We start from the raw sequence: 22,775 nt of genomic DNA, 5'->3' as shown, positions 1-22,775 counted from the left end.
CTCGCACATACTGGAGTTGCAAGACGTTCGTCTCCGTCAAGACCGAACGCTGGAGATGCAGCCAGTTCGCGTGGAAGACAGTGACACCAAATACTACAAGAGGAAAGCCGTTCGTTGGGTGAAAGTGGTCTGGAACGAAAAGACTGGCGACTCTACATGGGAAGTGGAGAATGCCATGAGGGACTTGTATCCTCACTTATTTCCGGGTAAGTTTTAATTTTCGAGGACGAAAATTTTTGTAGTTAGGGGGAATGTCAGGCCTCATTAAATGCACCCAAAACCCCTGCTCAGATGCATTAAAAACGCACTCAAACTCTGATGCACTAACGCCAGGTGTCAAGAATGGAAGATTCGGAAGTCAGTTAGTGGAGTGCAGGTGTCGACAGGAGAGTGCACGACCGTTTGGACGTGGGGTAACGAAAATGATTTTTTTGAAAACCCTGCCCATTCTCTTCTGCACGCACCTTCTCCTTCCAAACTCTGACTTTCCATTTCCTCCTTCTTCTCTCTAGAAATTCCCCTTCTCTCTACTGTAACTCACCTTTCTCTGCTCCGATCACCGTTCAGGCACCGTAGGAGTATTCCCGACGTCCCAAGCTTCCTCTTAAACCGAACAAGTTTCAAGTTTGAGCTGGTAAGTTTCTCTTCTTAGTCGTGCGTTCTTTTGTTACATGCAAGACCAAGTTCTGGTTGCATGCAGGGGTATAGTCTAAGTTACTTTTGATTTTCATGTGGTTCGGTTTAGTTGGAAGAGTTAAGTGATCATGAGGGTAGAAGTTGTAGTTGACGAACCAAGTTGCAGTCTGTAGGACGTTCTTTCACAAATCCAGGTAAGGGGAGCTTATTTAATTTAATCTGTATGTAGTTGTTTTGTATGAACGTCCGTTGTTTGATGAATGAATATGATGCATGCTGGTTGATATGTATGATGATGGTTGATATGTATGAAGTAATGAATGTGAATATGAGTAATCATTTTGGAGTATGAATTGTTAATATGAATTCTATAAAGTATGTAAATTGATATTTGATGTGAAGTTATAAGGTTATGAACTGATGTGTTGAAACTTGAATTGGAAATAAATGAAAATTTGAATATGAAATTCTCACTATGATAATGTACGTTCGTCATCGAACAGTCCTCTACCGTTCGGTTTTTCTAGTAAACTGTTTTTAAAATGGAATTCTTTCATTTGGAGAGAATTCTATTCGAGAACGAGCGTCCTCATGGGAAACACCAGGTTTGAGCGTTGGACCCAGCATAGTTGTATCTGGATATCCGAAATAAAGTAATACATATATATACCCTCGTACTTTAAGATTAGTAGTGCTCGGTCTTACACCAAGCGCTCCTACTAAGTAGTGCTCGGTCTTACACCTAGCGCTCGTACTAAGTAGTGCTCGGTCTTACACCTAGCGCTCGTACTGAGTAGTGCTCGGTCTTATACCAAGCGCTCGTACTAATGTAAAATCAATCTTGATAAAATAGCGTTCGTTCAACTTCAGTAATATTTCCTTTTCCATGTTCGATCATTTATTGGCATTGGGTTTCCGCATGTGAACTATTCTAAATATAGTCCTTAACATCTTGATTATTCTTCTTGCATTGGATCCGGCCTAAGGCCTCCATACTTGATTTATTCCTTAAGTATTGGTTTGAACTCAAGAGAGTCAGTTCATTCAACTGACTCACGTGGTAAATACCGTTCGTCACATATTGCACTATTTTACTCGGCTCATTTCTTAAATCCAAAAGTAACTCTCTTAGTCTTATTCTGTTCTGAACGGGAGAATCATCGGTCTCGTTCTTATCGTTCGTCCTCGTTCTGAAGAGGGCTGAACGTTCGTTATTTAATGTCCTTGTAACTGATGATGAAAATGATAATAAAGTGAAAAATTATAAAGGATGAATAATATATGAGATGATTAAACGGTTGTGGATTTTGAACGAGCGTTCCGGGGAGGAACGACTCATGTATTGAATATTGGAATTGGTAAAGTATGACTGTGGTTACGCTAATGCTGGCAGTTCATCCTGATGTTCCGTGAGTACTCGTCCTCACGTAGAGGAGGGTAGGTCATGTGTGGGAACGGCAGGAGGTCCTAGTCCTTAGGGGTACTTTGGATAGGGCTAGCCTCGGGTGGCAACTGTTGAGTGTATCCCAGTTACTACATCACCCGGGTGCAAGAACGCCTGTAGCTACACAGATTCATATAGTCCGAACAGTCGGTCTAGTATCAGGAATTGATTGAATTGTTTATTTGAATGTATTTGAATGTACTTACATATGAAAACGTATGTTATTTCTGGAATTAAATTACATAAGCTTACCCTGTGTTTCCTTGTGTTGTCTTGTTGTACGTCCGTCTTGTCTTTGCAATGATCGTCCGTGTGGATGTGAGCAGATGGAAGCGCGCTACTTGAAGAGGCGCTGGAAGAAGAAAATTTGGAAGACGCGAACCTCGTAGACGTTGAAGTAAAGGCCGAACAGTAGGACGTTCGGTTGTAGTTAGTAGTTTAGAATGAAGTGACCGTTCGGTCACTTTCTTTTCTTTTTGTAATTTGACCTATCGGTAATTTGACTTTTGTAAGCCATTCGGTGATGTTTCCCTTGAATCTTGTACAGTTTACTTTTGGCCTATCGGTAATTTGACCTATCGGTAATCTTGTACAGTTTATTTAAACACTTCTATTAAAACTCAAGGTGATGAATATTTATGTTATTATATTGATAATCTATTATTGTACTGCATTCTCGTTACATTCTGTTAGTGCAAACACATGTACTACATGTATTTTTTATTATTATTACAAGTAATTAAGTTTAAACAAATATTAATTTAAAAAGAATAAATGATAACATAATTGTTAACACCTAAATTTGTCCGCATAAACTTTTTTTTAAACACCCAAAAATTTGTAATAAATAGAAAAGGGTGAAATAAGAATTTCTTAAAAACTTAAGAAAAATATAACAAAAAAAATTGTTAATTAAAAATTTTAGATTAAAATTTAATTAAAATAGAAAATATGATTTTTTTTGCTAAAGAATTATGAATAAAAAAAAGAAGGGTTAAATATGATTTTCGTCCCTTAAGTATCATACGATTTTGGGTTTAATCCATACTCGAAACTTTGATGGTTTTTAGTCCTCGTAGTTTTAAAACTCTTACTATTAGTCCTTAAAATTGGACGGCGTTAACTTTTAGTAGATGTGGCAAACGGCGAGGCCATGTCTTATGTCAGTTTGCCTCTTCACTCTCTGCCACGTTGCTTGTGCTTGAGAACTTCGTTCGTCTTCTCCGGCAGAGCCTAGCCTCCATCAGACCAGCCGTCGTGTCGGACCTTCTGTTCAGTCCAAGACGTCGCCGGCGACACCAATCGCCACCGGGACCATTGTCGGCCGCAGCGTCGATTTCTCCTTCCTTGCCTTTTCTCCACGCGTGAAGGAGAAGCTCTCTCGTTCCTCCGCCAATCGCCGCCTGAGAGAGCCCAGCCTCCGCATTCCATTGACAAATAATACCTAGGTTTTTTACTTGGTCAATTTCAAGCTGAAATCCCAAAGTTTCTTGGCCAAATCAGCATCAGTCCCAAGTGAGGTTGGTTGGGCAACATTACTCTCTGAAAAATACTTGCCGCTAACTCCCTTCACTTGTGGGTGTAATGCTACATAGCATGTTGTTGCTGCTCCCTGCATTACAAGGTCAACAAGCAAGGTCAGAAGATTCTCATACTAGAGGACACTATATCCTTATGGACATTATATCTAGGTGAATTGTCAGTTATCTTCAGGTTAATTTCATAATAAACGTTTTAAATTGTATTGGATATAATTAAGAACAAATAAATATTTGGCATCTCAAATGAGTATTTGTGATCATGAAAAAAAGATGGGGTCTAGAATAATGCCCTAAATCACAGCATGTCAATGTCTAACATTTATAATGATGTACCTGCGGGACGTTTTTAAAAACGAGTCTACCAATAACATTAATTATACCTGCACAAATCAAACAGAAATATGTACATGAAACTCAGCTAGTCATTATCTCAAATGAAAAAATGAACAAAATTCTTAGAAATGAATTGATATTTAAAACTAAAAAGACCATTTCCAAGTGACCATGAGAAGTGCTTCACATGAATGCTCAAACTTTTCTTTAGTATGCCCGTATTCAAAATTCAGTAGGGCTGACTTATAAAACACTTGATCATGGACCTGATGTAAGCATCAACGTTGAACAAGACATGGAGCAGTTGTAGACCTATAACTAATTTGAAGAAAAAAAGATATCAAACATGTTGATACAGTGTTAATGGAAAATGAAAATCTAGATACACCCTATATTTGTAATCATAACAGAACAATATGGGGAGAGAAGCTATGCTGCTGAGTTTGCTAGTTAATTAGACCTAGCAAAGAGGTTATTAGGATCACCCCATAAACTAGCTCAAGGCCTTATAAACCCCAAGTCAGTTTGCTGAGGAGTTGATTCTAGAACAATAAGAGCATTGTTTCTTTCATTCGAATAAAAATGTTTACTACCAATTATCATTCTTGGTATTGGTTTTTCATAGATATTTGTGTACCAAATTTATGACATAAACACAATGCACACATATACGAGCTTACTGCATTTTAAAAGGAAATTAAAAGTAAATAAACAAGAAAATGCAGAATAAATGATTTAGTAGAGCAAATCTCAGGACCTATACAATTCTTAGACAGGACATGAATAGTACAATGCCATAGTTACCGTTTATTGGAGTATGACAGAAAAGATTGGTGGTAATTGCTCCAGGATGAAGAGAATTTGCAGAAATCTCCACCCCATCTTCCTGTTCAAGATGAAACAGGCAAAATTTCATACAAAAAAAAACATCAAATGTGGCAAAAACAAAGTGACATTTTTACTAACCCTACAAAGTAAAAGAAAGCCACTGAAAAGCAGAATAAGAAAGTAACACAATGATCCACGATTGCATTTGCATAACCAACAGGTATTAGGAAAGATGTATTGTGAAAAAGAAAAATACTCTTAAAATTAAGTAATTCTATATTAGATCCTAAATAACTTTATAGCTTCCGAAATAATATGTAAATTACACTAATATAGAGGAGAAGCCAGCTCACCCTGAGACGCCTTGAAAGTTCATTCGCATGTAAAAGGTTGGCAAGCTTTGACTGCCCATATGCACCCCAGGCTCTGTAATTGAACACAACGAAGCAAACATAATTAAATATGCATGTCATATAACAGTTTTCCAATTGACAAACACTAGAGGTACATGAATCATGTTTTCGTGCTTAATTTTTTCAAGAAAATTAAAGTGAATCAATTGTTTCAGCTGTAAAGAAGGAAGCAAAATTATCGAATATGCATAACACTTCTCATTTCAACAAGTACTACAATAATCATGTCTCTATTCTTAATGCAATAAATGCAACTAAGAAGTGCATAGAGTCTATAATTATATCCATGAGCATTTGATCCTGTTGAATGTATAACTGTTTGAGCAAATTAACAAACAGAATGCATTAGACTTTGTATTATTTTATTTTAAATAAAAGTTATGTAAATTGATAGGATAAATATGTTTTATCCTATTTTTTAGACATTATCTTTTATCAGTTTGCTAACTGATAGTTTTTCTGTTTTGGTCACGTTCTATAAATATGTTGATTTACACAGGAATAAAAACAGGCACTCTGCACATTCAGTTTCTGACAAAGAAAAATAATAATCAATGCAGTGACTCACCTAAAACTAAAAACAGCTTGGCCTAACTCAAATTGACCATAAGCCAGTTTATTCTCTGTATTTTGATATAATATATAACTCACCTTTTATACTGTTCATGGTGCTATTCTCTGCCGGGCAGCCAAGCCAGCATGGTAATACACTGTTTTGATCTTGCATTTCTCATTGAAAAATTTAGAGACCTCAACACATTCACTTTTTAAAGGCACTAAACAATTCCACATTGATTCCTGAAGCGATCAATTAGTAGCTGTCCGAGCTTCTTTAATGGTTCCTTTGTCTTGTCAATTACTTCATACTTCAAATTTAGTCTGTCAAAGCTTCTTTCAAGAACGAGTGCATGGGGAATTCTTAGAGCATTTAATATGTCCTGAAAAATAAAAATTATTTAAAGGTGAAAAAGGGGCGAAAAAACTCAATAGAAATGCTCATCACAGTGACTTGATACTCTGACCAGTTGTCGAGGACGGCGTCGGCGGTGACCATCCTGGTTTGTGGCTCGCGGAGGTTGGGCTCTCTCAGGCGGCGATTGGCGGAGGAACGAGAGAGCTTCTCTCTCGCGCGCAGAGAAAAGTCAACGAGGGAGAAATCGACGCCGCGACCGGCAATGGTCCCGATGGCGATTGGTGTCGCCGGCGACGCCTTGGACTGAGCAGAAGGTCCGACACGGCGGCTGGTCCGATGGAGGCTAGGCTCTACCGGAGAAGACGAACGAAGTTCTCAGGCCCAAGCAACGTGACAGAGAGTGAAGAGACAAGCTGGCATAAGACGTGGCCTTGTCGTTTGCCACATCTACTAAAAGTTAACGCCGTCCAATTTTAAGGACTAATAGTAAGAGTTTTAAAACTACGAGGACTAAAAACCATGAAAGTTTCGAGTAGGGACTAAACCCAAAATCGTGTGATACTTAAGGGACGAAAAATATATTTAACCCAAAAAAGAAAGAGAAGAATAAGAGAAAACAAATAAAAATAAGAAGATAAAAAAAATAGAAACAAAAAGACCAAGTCCATTTTGTTTGCCCAACTTTTCTTAAAAAGAAAGAATAAAAAGAAAAAGAAAGTCCAATCTTTTCAATACACCCACCCATTTTTCTTTTTAAGCATTCTTCTCAGCTAGAAACTGTTAGTGGAAAACCAACTATAAGGCATGTGCGGATCACACGTAACAAGTGATAAATATCATTTTCTTCCAAGAGACTTATGCAACACTTCACAACTCTTGCACTAAATAACTTCATTAGACCACAAAGTTCACAAAAAGACAAATTAAACTACTTTTTTATTTTTATCAAATAGTTGGTGTGCAACAAGAAATTTAACATAGATCATTTAAGAATTATTGAGACTAGAGTTCAACCATTTCATTCTCATGCATTGACAAACATCTCAATTCCATATTCATGTCAAAATCAACTCAAAAACATACTCAAATCATATCCCTAGTGACTTTTAGCCTATGATAACTTATTAAGTTTCGATCCCTTGAATCCTCAACAAGTAACTATGCATTAAGTTTAAGAGTCTAAAATTACTAATGAATAAAGTTCTATTTCTAGATACAAGCATCCATTATGCATTCAATTTCAAGTTTAGATTCTAAAGATAATTCCCAACGCCTCAAGAATCTCAATCAAGCATGGTAACAATCCACATCAAGTATTAAGAATGAAAATTGAATACTAACATGAATTGAAAACATATATCATTAATAGTACAAAATTACACAATAGTTATATGTTTTACAACTAATCTTAAAAAATACGAAAATCCCTCCATGGTGGAGAACTTAAAGTTCTACAAATTGAAAAGATAAGGAAGAAATTGAAACCAAAGAGAGATGCATGCCCTTCCCCAAGGTTCTTTGCTTCTACTCCATACTCCAGTCATGCTTCCTCTTTGCATTTCCATTTCCAATTTATGACCCATCTTCCTCCTCAAACCTAAAGGGGGACAATCACCATGGATGAAGGAGGAAACCCCAGGAGGAGAAGGAGATCTTCCTAGTACTCCAAACAACCTTCAAGATTCTCTCCCAAGTACCCTACGTGATTATATTAGTGTAAAAATGAGGAATGCCCAAAACCCTCGCGAAAACATGATTAAATACCCATTTTCGCATACCAGGGCTGACATACTCGCCCAACGGATTCATTCTCACCTAGAGAGGCCTAAAAATCAATTCTCTTTGAGTTGTAACTCGTTGGGCGAGCCATCTTTTTGCCTATCGATTCAAAAACTACAAGTTTGGGCTGTCATTTTCGCTCAACGAGTAGCCAGGTCGCCTAACGAGTCAGCCTGGCGCCCAATGGTGACTTTTTCATTTTTTGGGAGCAGTCCATGGCCATATAACCTTTTAGGTGAGTCTTTTCTTTATGTTTACAGTGTTGGGTGTCATTCTAGTGCCCCTAGAGTAAGTATTTGTCAAAATATCATTTTTTCTAATCCAATCGTGCTTCCCTCAGTTCCAACTTGTTTTCCTCCACTAGAATGACTTTTCCTATAACTTTATTTTTCATACTCAAAGAGAGATTAAAGGTAAAACAAACATATACTAACTAAAACAAAAGAAAACAAGAAGACACATTGAACTTAGGGATAAAATAAGGTAAAAGCTACAAAGGAATTGATCCATTCACAAAAATATACACATAAAAACACATAAAATTAATTGTTATCACTCTCACACACTTAAAACCTTATTTGTCCTCAAGAAAAAGGTAACTTGGCTTAGAAAAACGTCTACTCAACAAAGGTCAAATAACTGAGAAACAAGTTCACGTAATTAAATTAGATAATATTCGTGAATGATCTTCTTTAAAGTCCAATTCAAAGAGAATATGTGAAACCTTACAAATCCTTAGCTATAGTGGTCACAATGCCAATATCATAAGAATAAATGTACATGTTTTATGAGAGACAAACAATCACGACAAACATGTTTTCATTGATCAATCAAATGAACTAATCCTCACTAGAAAAAGTGTTTCAATCAAGCACCCTAGTGTATAAGGGTGTCATTCTCTCATTTACCACTAATTGCACACAATTTGACTTTGCTTTTCATTTCAAGGGCCAAAAGTTATAAAAAAAACATACAAACATGAAAAAGGACTTTATTTGGTGGTGTGACTAGTTTAGGAAATAAATTAGGTGTATTTGGGTAACATGAATGAGTAGAGAGAGCAATTACATAAAATTCACAAACTGATCATCCAATTATCTTCTAATTGAAATCTAGAACACAACCAATCACCAGTTTACAATCAAATTATTCAATTTTTTTTCCTTTTTCTCTTTTTTCTCTTTTTCTTTTTCTTTTTCTTTTATATTAGACATATATACAAGAAGTCATCACATCAACCACACCAATTCACAAATGTTATCCATGCTTCCCTTATCATGATAACTCCCCCCACATTTGAATCACACAAATGACCATGAAACATTTGCTTTCTCCACTTAAGGTGAAGTTGTAAATATTTTCAACAACGTTCATGGGTTCAAAATGTCAACAAGATGTTTTCTTAACGCTCCAAGGGTTACACAAGGGTTATTATCTCTGAAAATACAATTGACTATTTTGGGTGTATGATGCAAAGATGGAAATAAATATGACTTTGTTTCAATGTAAGCATCCAATTAAGAACTTTAGCAATGAAAATCAAGCAAAGTTAATTGTAATCTAAAAGTGGTAGCTCTCAATAAATATAAACTATGAGGGACAAAATCTCACCGGTTTGATTCTTTAGTTTCCTAAGGTTGTCATACAACATGCCACAATCATCAACTGTAGTAAAAACAATAACAACAATCTTGAAATACCCACACGAGAACAACCGCAAGCATAAGTTTTCACTAAATCACAACATATTCTCAATGTATTTCAAAATCAATTTATGAGCAAATACAAATGGTTCTCCTTAAAGTCATGCAAAACTCACTCAAAGTCATGAAACCAATGCATTCATATTTGCTAGACCAACCAAGTCATACTTATTATCAGCACTTAGGAATCAAAACAAAAAAGAGAAAGAAAAACAAACTATTGTTTTTGGGTGAGCACTCCTGCTACTCATGTTTCTCTGCTCCTTGTAACTTCTTCCTCATCATCATCAATACTTAACACTCCCAAGAATAAAAAAGATACTCGAACAAATAAGTTAGCCCAATTTTTTTTTTATAGAAACAAAGATTTGAGAATTGAAAACATAAACATAAAAATAAAAAAGAGAATTAAAAGACAAAAACATAAAAATACACAAAGAAAGGAAAAATTCATAACATAAACACAAGCAACATAAGCACACTAACCAAATAGGAATTCCAATACGTAGAATGATTAAGATATATTTCCCAAATAACCTCACTCAGATCCCTCTTCATGCAAGATTACTTAGTACTCTCAAAAGGTGATGATTACTACTTTTCTTGTTCTCTAAAGTAAAGACACTCAGATTCCTCTTGTTGCGCCTATCTAAGCTTGACACACCTTACCCAATCCCTTAGCCTAAGAATGTATCAAAAGTTGCATTAAGAACCAAAATAGTGGGGGCCAAACAAAAAATCCCATCCCTGGTGACTTGTAATATCTAGGTTGATTTAGTTAGTTCGGTTGTTGAAATCCCATTCCTAGGACCATCCAACAACTAGAGCATGCTCTAAGGCCTACCTCGAACAAGCATTAAGCACAAACCAAACCAATGGAAACCATAAACATCTTTAGGAAAATTTCATAAACGAAAGCAAAAGGAAATAAAATACACAATAATGTCTAAAAGAGTCACAAATGCTCAAATTGCCTTGTGTTGGAACACAAGTCCCCAACAACGGAGCCAAAAACTTGTTAGTGGAAAACCAACTACACGACAAGTGCACCGGTCACACATAACAACTGATAAATATTGTCTCTCCCAAGGGACTTATGCAACACTCAACAACTATTGCACTAACTAACTCAATTAGACCATAAAGTTCACAAAATCAAAAAGTAAACTCTTTTTGTATTTTTATCAAATAGTTAGTGTGCAACAAGAAATTTAACATAGATTATTTACAAATTGTTGATACTAGAGTTCAACCATTTCATTCTCATGCATTGAGAAACATCTCAATTCCATATTCATGTGAAAATTAACTCACAAGCATACTTAAATCCTATCCCTAGTGACTTTGAGCCTATGATAACTTATCAAGTTTCAATCCTTTGAATCCTCAACAAGCAACTACACATTAAGTTTAAGAGTCTAAAATTACTAATAAATCAAGTTCTATTCCTAGATACAAACATCCATTAGGCATTTAATTTCAAGTTTAGATTCTAAAGATATTTCCCAATACCTCAAGAATCATAAATCAAGCATGAGAACAATCCACATCAAGTATTAAGCATGAAAATTGAATACAAACATGAATTGAAAAGACATATATCATTAATAGCATAAAATTACACAATAATTATATGTTTTACAACTAATATCCACAAATAGGAAAAGCCTTCCATGGTGGAGAACTTTAGGTTCTACAAATTGAAGAGATACGGAAGAAATTGAAACCAAAGAGAGATGCACTCTCTTGCTCAAGCTTTTTTGCCTCTACTCCATGCTCCAATTGCGCTTCCTCTTCACATTTCCATCTCCAATTCGTGACCCATCTTCCTCCTCAACCCTAAAGGGGCAAAACCGCCATGGATGAAGGAGGAAACCCAAGGAGGGGAGGGAGAACTTCCCAACACTCCAAACAACCTCCAAGAACAAGAGTCTCTCCAAATACCATAGGTTATTCTATTCGTATAAAAATGAGCAATGCCCAAAACCTTCGTAAAAACATGATTAAATACACACTTTCGCATAACAGGTCTTACATACTCGCCCAACAACTTCATTCTCGTCCAAAGAGGCCTAAAAGTCAATGCTCTCTAGCTTGTAACTCGTTGGTCGAGCCATTTTTTCATCGAGCGACTCAAAAACTGCAAGTTTAGGCTGTCATTTTCGCCCAGTGAGAGACCAGGTCACCCAGCGAGTTAGCCTAGCCCCAATGGTGATTTTGTAGTCTTTCGGGAGTGGACTATGGCCATATAACCCTATAGGTGAGTCTTTTCTTCATTTGACACATATTACATAAATAAAATAATCATAAAATAATAGATTTTTGTATTCTTTTAAAGAAAGAAAAGAATAAAAAGTATAAAAAATATGTGTGTCAAAGTATTATTTCTCTTTTTATCAACATAAGTGACTTTCCATATTACTACGTCTCATTTTTATTGGCCTAAGATGTAGCGGGATATCCGAAGTTATGTGAGAAATTGTACCATTTTCCAGCAAGCTAAGGTGGATCAAGTGTTACCATAGTTATTCAAATATGATGGTGACAGTGGATAAGCTGTCCAAATTTGCTCATTTTATTCTTTTTCGCAGTGAGTTCAATAGCAAAATGGTAGCAAACACCTTCATCAGGTGAAAATTTATGATTCTCCTAAGACCATCGTTTCATATAGAGAAACGGCGTTTATGAGTTCTTTTTGGCAATAACTCTTTAAAGCCCAGGACACCACATTAGCCATGAGTTCTATACTATTAGGTTTAGAATAAGTTATGGTATAAGGCATATATCTATAATAGACCTAAAACTTTAAGTACTCAATTAAATTAGGAAATATAAAATGCAATAATAGTTGTAAATAAATTTTAAGTTTCTTATATACTTTTATTTTTATTTTTAATATTTACTAAATTATTTTGTGAATAAAATACCTAATAAATTATAAACTTTTGTTTGAACTCTTTTAACTTATTCTTTTAAATTTGTTTTTTAGTCCTTTAACTTAGTTTTATCGTAATAATGGAGATGTTTTTCTTTTTCATATCATAAGTAAATACGCCTAATAGTGACTTAATGTATCTGATTTCTCTGTCATCTAGATTAAGCAATGGATGTTTCAACTAAACTTATACATGGATAGTAAAATTGATACAGAACACAATAAATTCAAATAAAAATGTTTTAATTATTAAGTAACCAATTTTAAAACAATATTACATGATTACAGTAAAGATCAATCCTACAACAGGGACTAAAACTTATTTAAATGTAACTTTAAAATCAGTTTTCTTTTTATTGTAAATGTTGATATGGAGTAACTACTTATTTGGAATTGTATTAATTAGTACTTATATGTGCTAATGATTATATTAATTGGTAATTAAGAGTCTTTCAAGGAATTGTTTTTTGTTAACAGCCCCAGAGTCTCCAATGCTTACCAGATGAGGATCTTCCCAAATCCATTTCATATCTTACCATTTCATTTCAGGCAATTGTCCGTTGTTCAAACAGTGTTGTCAGCAATCTGGAGGTCAAGACTGGGGAAAGATTGCTCATGTTCAAAGCCTGTCTATTTTGTAAATAATCATTTATGGAACTCTCAAAGGGTTTTCATGTGCCACACTGATCTGGGAATTTATTGTGGACATAATATCTCTCTGTTTAATTTCCTTTCCAATATTTCATGAGAACTGATTTTCAAGAAAATAAAAAATGTTCTTTTTATACTACTACAAAGACGGATTAAATATTTATGCCAATAGGATAAAGGTCCACCATTCTCCTAAACATCGAGAAACCAGTTGTCACAATTTATGTTGAGATATTGAAGAAAGCCAGTATTTCACATAAAAGCAGATGAAAATGCTAAAACCGGATTTCCCAACACTGGAACCTCTTGGGAGCCTTTCTAAGCAATTTTTTTGCGATCCTCTGCATACTTAATATGAAATGTTAACCTTTGTCCGTTCAGCATCGCTCTGTCATGGATGATTAGTGTTAGTTTTCCCAAGATTATTGCTAGAACTGGTTGAACCACTCCATGATGCTTGGTTTGAGTCGTCTCCGCGATCATGTTCAATTGTTTCATGGGGATAATAAACAGGCTTAGGAGGCATTTCAAGACTTTCAACTCTTTCTTCCAACATATCCACAACTCTCTTCATTGAAGGACGGTCATTTGGATTCAATTGTATACACCAAAGCGCAACTACATACATTCTTTTCACCAAAATCTTATCCTCTTCTGAGGCATCTTCTATTTGAGTATCTTTTTCATCTTTAATTTGATCATAGATCCAAAAGGGGAAGTACTGTTGGCTTGAATGTTCTGCATGAGGATTTGAGTTCCTTCTCCTACTTCCCATTTCCATCAAAAGCATCCCAAAACTATATACATCAGCCTTATTTGATACTCCACCAATATTATTGTAGAATAATTCTGGAGCCATGTAACCCAAAGTTCCTCTAGCTTTAGTTAAAGCAATAGATGTATCTTTGACACGATACAACTTTGCAAGTCCGAAATCTGAAACCTTTGGAATAAAGTTATTATCTAGAAGAATATTATGAGGCTTAATATCAAAATGTAAAATTTGCACATCACAACCTTGATGAAGATAAGCAATCCCACGAGCTATGCCAAGAGATATTTCATATGTTTTCTCATAACTTAGAGGGACACTTTCCTCTTTGGAGAAGATGTGTTTATCCAACGAACCATTTGTCATGTATTCATAAACCAGAGCACGCTTTTCTCCTTCAGCACAATATCCAATAAGATGTACCACATTTACATGATGTATTCTTCCAATACTAGCCACTTCATTAATGAACTCTTCTCCATCAGCTTTCGATTTTTTCAACATCTTTATGGCTATTTCTGGCCCACTTTGAAGTTTTCCTTTGTATACAGATCCAAAACCTCCTTCACCCAATTTAACTTTGAAATCTCTGCTCATTTTCTTAATTTCTCTATATCCGTACCTAATAGGATTTAGATTATTGTGTAGCAAAAACGTTTCAATGTTTTCATACATTGAGCAATGCCTACGTCGCCACGTATGGATAAATAGTGCAAGCAAAAGTGCGAATCCAAATAGAAACCTGGCTGCCACAAATATTAGAATAGGGGCTACCAAAATGAGATCTCCTTCCACTTGCCATTTCGAAAAGTAATGTAAACGTGTTATTCTATAGATTAGTCTTGTGCATATAAATTTCATGGAATGAGTAAGGCAATAAACCATGGTTAGTGTAATCAGCAAGTTTATTCAAATATGAAATCAGTTGACAAGGCATTACCCATTATGGCGAATTCAAAATAACCTGCAAAATAACGCAATATAATAGCATCAAAACAAAAGAACACTCAGTATTTTAAGGATACTTTAGATACATATTATAAATAAACATACGTTTTTTTCAGAGAACGTTCATCCTAAGGATCCATCCTATGCATTTCTAGCGTCATGAAATGCATTCAAATAACTTCTTGGTTTGTGATTTGTATGATGTTTTGAGGGATCCATTTCCTGGTCCTTTCCCAAAACACCCTTTTCAAACAGATACATCTAGATTAATGTTGAAATAAATTTGGAGAATATCGTGAACGTATAATGGAAATCCCATTGAACATCCCTTTAAGGCTTTTTGTTTAGAAACTCCTGTCAACTACTTGTTGAGTTAGAGTACAGAACGATATGCGTTTCAAAATTTATCAACTTTGATGCACAACTTGCAGGTTATCAGAATGAATCGTACAGAAATTGTACAGCTTACTAATGAGTCAAAATATAGATTAACTTTAAGTAGTCAGTACACTAGTAATTGAAAGGACAAAGATATGGGAGAAAGCTCTTACTTGCTATATAGAGAGGAATTCCAACTACGTATCCAAAAATCTGGCGCTGAATGCCTAGAACAGAAAAAAAAAACATTAACATATATTGTAAAGATTAAAGCTATTTGTTTGTACAACACGTTTCAATAAAAGGGACAGAAAAATTGCGGTAGAAGAATTTTTTCTCACCGCACTTTCCTTTTCCAAAGTTAACCCACATAATTTCGCAATAGTTATTATCATCACATCGGATTTGATTTGTAGTTTCATTGGTGAAGCATCCCACACCCTTTCCACATTGATCTATACATTTAACTAGTGCCCAAGACAACCAAAACCCATTATGCAGCCTCTCGTGGATATCAACATACGAAACGTTGGTGCCATTGGTCCAGCCATTGTTCCAGTTTGCAAAGGTAGCAACTATTAAATGGCACCCAACCTTGATGTCCCTCATTTTGAATTCACTGGAATGAAGAACAGCATAGACATGACCTCTAGAATCACAAAGCATGCCATTCACTTCCACGTATCGAGGATCATCGGTTACTGGATCAGTACAGTTTAGAAACGCTATAGACGGAGGAGTATCAGAAACCCCATTCCCATTCCAGATAGTTAGCGGATCAGTCGCATAATTCCCAGAACCACCAACGTAAGTGAAGTTCTGCGAAAACATGAAATAGCGAGGAATGGAGCAAGCAGTGTCCTCCACAACACCTGCATCAGTCAATTGGATCTTGAATGTCTCGTAATCGATATTCTGCACATGGTATTTCCCTGAAAACAAGGTGAACACTGTCACATTCTTTACGCAATCTAATTCGTACCTTGGGAGGCCGCAACCAGGTGAATCGCCTTTGAGTCGGAAAGGGTAAGTTATGTTGCGAATTTTTCCACACGAAGAAGGAGCACATAATGGACGATCCTGGGCACCGTGAGTTTGCTGGAATAGCACAATAATGATAGCCACACTGGCCATCACCGATTGTGCAGAACACCAAAAGGAAGATAAGAACACCATTGTTGACCTCTTCTGGTCGTGTAAATGGGACATATCATAGTTAAATAATTCACCAAAATCAACTGATAACGTACGACCACTCGTTGAACTTTCAAAGTGATTATGGGATGCTTCTACTTGTACCTCTGTACTTGCTTCCTGCACCTCCATATTTCAAATAAAAAGACCAACAAACCCTTGGAATTGAGAAGAATATTTATTTACGAGATTTTGAGGAATGAGGTGGCATGATATTGGTATGTATTAAAACAGGCCCAAATCAAGAAAGGCTGAGGCCCAATACTCTCTGGCCTTCAATACTGAAAACATCAGCTTCTCCTAGAAGCTTCCTTTGGTCAGAAAGCATTGCGTGTCTGAAACTGGATGTGCACGCAAGGAAAGAAAAAGCAAAAGGCTTCTCTGATGCAGTGCACAAGCGAGATGATGATGGAGCTGCTCCAATGGCTGTCCGTTGGGAGAGAAGAAGAAGATTAAAGAAGAAGAAAAGAAGAGTTGGTAATCGGAGGTAAGTAAAAGTTTATTGTATTCTGTATATGTGTATTGATCTCTTCATCATCTTACAAAAGGGCTGGAATCCCTATTCATATAGGGTTCCATGAAACAGAAAAGGGAGTTGGTTACAACTCATAACAGAACCATAAAAGCCTAAAACTAACAACCCTAAAACACTTAATGTTGCTCTTAGGAGCAATAACTATGAAACAGAAACATTAATAGCCTCCCTTCAAGCTGGATGGTGGATATTCACTAATCCAAGCTTGGGGATGATGGATTTGAAGTGAGTGCGGTGAGGAAACTTGGTGAAAACATCGGCAAGTTGTTCCTCCGATCTAATGGGAAGAAGTCTTAGAAATTTGGCTTGAACCTTTTCACGTACAACATGACAGTCCAACTCGATATGTTTGGTCCGCTCGTGGAAGCTTTGGTTGTGAGCAATATGTCTTGCAGAATCGTTGTCACAGTAGAGGACGGCAGTAGCAGTGGGTTGAACTTGGAGATCTTCAAGAAGGTAATGAAGCCATTGCATCTCACAGACAGTGGCAGCCAGGGCACGATACTCTGCTTCAGTAGAGGATCTAGAAACAGTGCTCTGTTTCTTCGACCTCCATGAAATTAGGGATTTTCCTAAGAAAATGCAATAGCCAGTAGTGGATCTCCTCGTGTTAGGACAAGTAGCCCAGTCCGAGTCACTGAATCCTTTGATCTGTATGTCAGAATCAGCAGCAAAGAAGAGTCCTTCAGAAGGGCTGGACTTGACATATCTGACGATATGTTGTAAGGCTTGATAGTGGTAGTTAGTGGGCTCCTGCATAAACTGGCTTAAAAGATTAACAGTGAAACATAAATCAGGTCTAGTATTAGTGAGATAGAAAAGTTTTCCTATTAGTCTACGATAAGCACTGGGGTCATCCATATAGTTCTCTGTTTTGTATAGGGAATTAGTGCTACTAAGAAAAGGTGTAGTGCAAGGTTTGCTTCCAAGCATTCCTATTTCTTTAAGGATATCAAGAGCATACTTTCTCTGACAAAGATGTATCCCTTTCTTAGATCTTGCAACCTCAAAACCCAGAAAATATTTAAGTTCCCCAAGGTCTTTTATTTGAAATTGTTGATGTAAGAGAGCCTTCATATTAGTTATTTCATTCATGGAATTTCCTGCTAACACAATATCATCAACATACACAAGTAAGACTGTGAAATCAGTGGGGGTTTTCTTTATGAATAGGGAGTGATCAGATTTGGACTGAGTATAATTTGCAGAAATAAGAAAAGTGGAGAGTTTGTCAAACCATTGTCTGCTGGCCTGTTTCAGTCCATACAGTGATTTTGTGAGCTTACAGACCTGTCCCTGTGTGTTAGTATTCAAGCCAGGTGGAGGATCCATGTAGACATCTTCATTTAGGTCCCCATGTAGGAAAGCATTATCTACATCAAGTTGATGTAGAAACCAATTCTTTGTGGCAGCGAGAGCAAGCAACAATCTAACAGAAGTGAGTTTAGCAACCGGGGAGAAAGTATCCAAAAAATCTATCCCTTCCTGTTGGGTATAACCCTTGGCAACAAGACGAGCTTTATACCTTTCCACACTCCCATCAGCTTTGTGTTTTATTTTGTAGACCCACCTACATCCAATGGATTTCTTTCCAGGAGGAAGTTGGGTTAAAAACCAAGTTCCATTATCTTGCAACGCCTTGATTTCCTTTTGCATAGCTTCAACCCATTCAGGGCTGCTTCTGGCCTCATTATAAGAATTAGGCTCTTTGCTAGTAGTTATGGCAAGAGTGTATCTCAAATGTTTATCAGATAGGGACTTATAAGATAAAACATCAGTGATAGGATAAGGCGTTTTCATACTGTTTTTGATACATAATGAAGTAGATGATGAGTGATCAACTTGGTGTATGTAGTCTTTTAGATGTTCAGGGGTTCTCTTGACTCTTGTGGACTTCCTTTGATTGTTTCTTTGTTCTTCAGTGACATTGATGTTGTCGGTATTAATATCATTGTTATCATCAGGTCTTTGGTCTCCCCCTCTATCCTCAACCAAAACTTCTTCATACCTGCAAGGTAAACTATCAAGAAAAGATGTGTTGCCTTCACTGTTACTGAAGTCATCCCTAGTTCCTTGCTCATTCTTGTAAGGAAAGATGTCTTCATAAAAAATGACATTTCTGCTAATAGATATTTCCCTGGTGTTGATGTCTAGAACAATATAACCCTTTACACCATTCTTATATCCCAAAAATATACATTTTCTAGCTCTAGAGTCTAATTTATTTCTGTTACTCTCTAAAGTAGAAGCAAAACACAAGCACCCAAAGACTTTTAAGTCAAGATAAGTGGGAGGATCATTATACAGAATATCATAAGGGGTTTTATTATCAATAACAGGGGAAGGCAGTCTATTAATCAGGTATATAGCATGGGATAGAGCATAAGACCAGTAAGCATGAGGGACATTAGATTGAAAAATAAGACTACGGGTGACATTTAATATGTGTTGATGTTTGCGCTCCACAACAGAATTCTGTTGTGGAGTTTCAACACAGCTAGTTTGATGTTCAATCCCATAGGAATTGTACATGTTGGAACAATTGAACTCAGGGCCGTTATCAGTCCTAATGATTTTAACAGTTTTATTGAACTGAGTTTTAATTTTCATGACAAAGGACTGTAGAAGCTCTCTAGTTTGACCCTTATTGTGCATAAGAAAAGCCCAGGTGTGTCTACTGCAATCATCAACAATAGTAAGGAAGTATTTATGCCCATGTATAGACGAAATAGAGATAGGACCCCATATGTCACAATGTATAATATCAAAACAATTTTCTGATAAGGAATTGGATTTAGGAAAAGGTAATCTATGTTGCTTTGCGTAATGGCAAATGTCACAAACACTATCAGAAACAGTTTGAATATAAGGGAAAGTTTTGCACATTCTTTCAACAATTTTATGTCCAGGATGTCCCAGCCTATAATGCCATAGATTTATATTTACATGCTCATAAGAAAAAACAAAATTAGGTGCCAAATTTCTTCCAACAGCCTGTAGGTAGTAAAGCCCTCTATACACCTTAGCACATCCAATCATCTTCAATGTAGAGCTGTCCTGGATTTGACACATCTTAGAGGAAAAGGTTAGTGTGCAGTCCATATCTCTAGTTAAACTTTGTACAGATATAAGGTTGAAACTAAAATCTGGTATGTATAGAACATTAAAAATTATGAAATTTTCTGAAAACTGTACAGTTCCTGCATAGTTGGCTGTAACAGTGGAGTTATTAGGCAATTTAATAGATATGGGTTTGATTTTAGTGAATGTTATGAACAAATTTTTGTCATGGGTCACATGATCTGTGGCCCCTGTGTCTATAATCCATGAGGACATACCTTGTCTGTCCTCTGCAGTGTCTTTATGCATTTGACTGACAGTGTGGGAAGGGCTGTCACTCTTCTCAAGCATCTGCAGTATTTTCTGCATTTGTTCTGGTGTGAAGCTTTGAGCAACGTTAGTGCTATTTTGCTGGTTGATCTGTGATCTTTCAGCAGAAATAGTGCAGGCATTCACAGTCCCCAACTCACTCTGTCCCATACTGTTTTGGTTGTTGCTGTCATTTTTCTTGTACCACGGTGGGTATCCATGTTTAGAGTAGCATTCATCTACTGTGTGATTCATTTTATGGCAGTGGGAACATTGCTTTCCATAGTTAGGATTTCTTCCTTTCCCTCTTCCTTGTCCACGAGGTGTGAATCCACGTCCCTGACTCTTCCAACCTTGATCATTCTTCCAATGGTTCTGTTTTTCAGTGCTGTTTGCCAGAATTTTAACTTCATTTTGGTTGATGAGTCCAGAGGCATGTTTCTCCTGTCTTTCCTGTTGCATTATGAGGGAAAAAGCACGGTTAATGTTGGGTAAAGGTTCCATTAGCAAAATTTGTGTTCTTATAGTACTGTAATGCTCATTCAGGCCCTTTAGGAAGCATATAACATGTTCCATTTCCCTGTACTTATAGGAGACTTTAGAAAGATCACAGCTGCAAGGAATCTTGCAGCTACACCGTGGGATGGGTCTAAGAAATTCCAGTTCCTCCCATAAGACCTTCAAGTCAGTGAAATACTGACTTACGCCCCTTTCTCCTTGCTTAATTGAATGAATTTCTTGGAGCAAATCAGAGAATTTAAAATAGTCTCCTTTGGAAAATCTTTCCTTTAGTTCTTCCCATAATTCTTGAGCATCTTCTACATATATAACACTTTCTGCAATCTGGGGTGAAAGAGTCTTGATAATCCAAGACAGCACCATCATGTTACTTCTTTCCCAAGAGTCAAAAATTGGATCTTCTCTTTGGGGTTTCTTGATCCCTCCATCTATGAATTTTAACTTGTTCTTGGAGAGAAGAGCTCTTCTCATATTTCTACTCCAAGAAGTGTAATTGGATTCATCAAGAATCTGAGAAATAAGAGAAATCCCTGGGTTTTCTCCTGGATGGAGATAAAATGGGCTTGAAGGATTGTTGGACGGATCCATGCTTGCTAACAGAGTGATAAAGGGCAGATGCAGCGGAAACAGAGGCAGAACAGGCACAGGACCTGCTCTGGTACCATATTAAAACAGGCCCAAATCAAGAAAGGCTGAGGCCCAATACTCTCTGGCCTTCAATACTGAAAACATCAGCTTCTCCTAGAAGCTTCCTTTGGTCAGAAAGCATTGCGTGTCTGAAACTGGATGTGCACGCAAGGAAAGAAAAAGCAGAAGGCTTCTCTGATGCAGTGCACAAGCGAGATGATGATGGAGCTGCTCCAATGGCTGTCCGTTGGGAGAGAAGAAGAAGATTAAAGAAGAAGAAAAGAAGAGTTGGTAATCGGAGGTAAGTAAAAGTTTATTGTATTCTGTATATGTGTATTGATCTCTTCATCATCTTACAAAAGGGCTGGAATCCCTATTTATATAGGGTTCCATGAAACAGAAAAGGGAGTTGGTTACAACTCATAACAGAACCATAAAAGCCTAAAACTAACAACCCTAAAACACTTAATGTTGCTCTTAGGAGCAATAACTATGAAACAGAAACATTAACAGTATGAACAACCCTCTCTGATTTTCTTCCTATGTTTTGGTGTGACAGGAAGGACATGATTTGGTCTGGAGATTCCGTTTTTTTTTCTTCGGTGCTGGAGAACAATTTTTACAGCTTCAGTTATTTACAGTATAGAATTGCAGACTATGTGTTTGTTGAAAGAACATTGAGTTTATTTGGAGAAAGAATATAACAGATTATATATACACTGTTTCATTGGCGTTTTCATTGACGTCAAACGGCTGAAAATAACATTCTATAGGACTTGCAAAATCAATTTATGAATCGAGGGGAAGAACTTACGCGATTGATGATTCTGCTAGAACTATGCGATCAAGCAGAACATGACCGCGATATTGCCCAACAACAACTTATGACTCAGTTGCAGAAGCCCACAACTGACCGTTTGGACTAGATGTAAAAAGCAAGTTATGATGATTTGTTGTGGATATTGCAGCTATTCATTTTGAGAAAGATGTGGTCCCATGGTTTCAAATGTTGCAAAGGCTTAATGCGATTTGCTCTTGGACTGAGCTTACTACAACACTTGAATCTCAGTTGGGTCTGTCTTTATTTGATTGCCCAACATAGGAGTTGTTTAAACTACAACAGTTTGGTAGTGTTTCTGAGTATTATCTCCGATTTATGGCATTGGCTAATAGATCTAAGGGACTTTCGGCTGAGGCTTTGTTACAATGCTTTATAAGTGGCTTGAATAAGGATATTCGTAGAGATGTGATTGTGCA

The 22,775-nt window shown here is 36.6% G+C and overlaps 3 protein-coding genes across 4 annotated transcripts; all 3 read right to left on the bottom strand.

The window, feature by feature from the left end:
* Positions 1 to 3,061: 3,061 nt before the first annotated feature.
* LOC124821590 (short-chain dehydrogenase TIC 32, chloroplastic-like) lies at positions 3,062 to 7,876 on the bottom strand. Its single transcript, XM_047293496.2, has 7 exons — positions 7,873 to 7,876; positions 6,205 to 6,458; positions 6,063 to 6,133; positions 5,136 to 5,208; positions 4,759 to 4,840; positions 3,955 to 4,001; positions 3,062 to 3,692 (listed from the first exon to the last, which is right to left on the bottom strand). The coding sequence occupies exons 1-7, from the start codon at positions 7,874 to 7,876 to the stop codon at positions 3,534 to 3,536; spliced, it is 690 nt and encodes a 229-aa protein (XP_047149452.2). The 3' UTR covers positions 3,062 to 3,533.
* Positions 7,877 to 13,242: 5,366 nt separating this feature from the next.
* On the bottom strand, positions 13,243 to 16,488 carry LOC124840673 (rust resistance kinase Lr10-like). Of its 2 annotated transcripts, XM_088110232.1 has the most exons (5): positions 16,257 to 16,484; positions 15,616 to 16,146; positions 15,448 to 15,501; positions 14,889 to 14,912; positions 13,243 to 14,694 (listed from the first exon to the last, which is right to left on the bottom strand). In XM_088110232.1, exons 2-5 carry the CDS (start codon positions 16,103 to 16,105, stop codon positions 13,568 to 13,570), a joined length of 1,695 nt encoding a protein of 564 aa, XP_087966358.1. In that variant the 5' UTR covers positions 16,106 to 16,146; positions 16,257 to 16,484; the 3' UTR covers positions 13,243 to 13,567. The 2 variants fall into 2 exon arrangements, with proteins under 2 accessions (XP_087966358.1, XP_087966357.1); XM_088110231.1 differs by having other exon boundaries at positions 15,616 to 16,488.
* A 3,381-nt stretch (positions 16,489 to 19,869) lies between these two features.
* On the bottom strand, positions 19,870 to 21,479 carry LOC148202492 (uncharacterized). Its single transcript, XM_088109628.1, has 2 exons — positions 20,342 to 21,479; positions 19,870 to 20,060 (listed from the first exon to the last, which is right to left on the bottom strand). Exons 1-2 carry the CDS (start codon positions 21,477 to 21,479, stop codon positions 20,026 to 20,028), a joined length of 1,173 nt encoding a protein of 390 aa, XP_087965754.1. The 3' UTR covers positions 19,870 to 20,025.
* Between the last annotated feature and the right edge of the window lie 1,296 nt (positions 21,480 to 22,775).

Source organism: Vigna umbellata, chromosome 3 (assembly GCF_029865625.1).
Source record: "Vigna umbellata cultivar VRB3 chromosome 3, Vumbellata_1.0, whole genome shotgun sequence".
In the NCBI taxonomy this organism is placed as follows: domain Eukaryota; kingdom Viridiplantae; phylum Streptophyta; class Magnoliopsida; order Fabales; family Fabaceae; genus Vigna; species Vigna umbellata.
Note: the sequence above shows the minus strand (reverse complement) of the source record. Positions and strands in the feature narration are given on the sequence as shown.

Excerpts from the sequence above, each read along its gene's own strand:
- LOC124840673 (XM_088110231.1), bottom strand. The coding sequence starts at position 16,483 with ATGTCCCATTTACACGACCAGAAGAGGTCAACAATGGTGTTCTTATCT. Across the intron at positions 15,502-15,615 it reads CTTTGGAAAAGGAAAGTGCG|GCATTCAGCGCCAGATTTTT; the intron begins GTGAGAAAAAAT and ends TTTCTGTTCTAG. Across the intron at positions 14,913-15,447 it reads AATTCCTCTCTATATAGCAA|GTTATTTTGAATTCGCCATA; the intron begins GTAAGAGCTTTC and ends GTTATTTTGCAG.
- LOC124821590 (XM_047293496.2), bottom strand. Across the intron at positions 4,002-4,758 it reads CTGTCATACTCCAATAAACG|GTATAATTAATGTTATTGGT; the intron begins GTAACTATGGCA and ends TGATTTGTGCAG. Across the intron at positions 3,693-3,954 it reads TTTTTAAAAACGTCCCGCAG|GGAGCAGCAACAACATGCTA; the intron begins GTACATCATTAT and ends CTTGTAATGCAG.
- LOC148202492 (XM_088109628.1), bottom strand. The coding sequence starts at position 21,479 with ATGGATCCGTCCAACAATCCTTCAAGCCCATTTTATCTCCATCCAGGA. Across the intron at positions 20,061-20,341 it reads CACTGCAGAGGACAGACAAG|GACAGCTCTACATTGAAGAT; the intron begins GTATGTCCTCAT and ends TGTCAAATCCAG.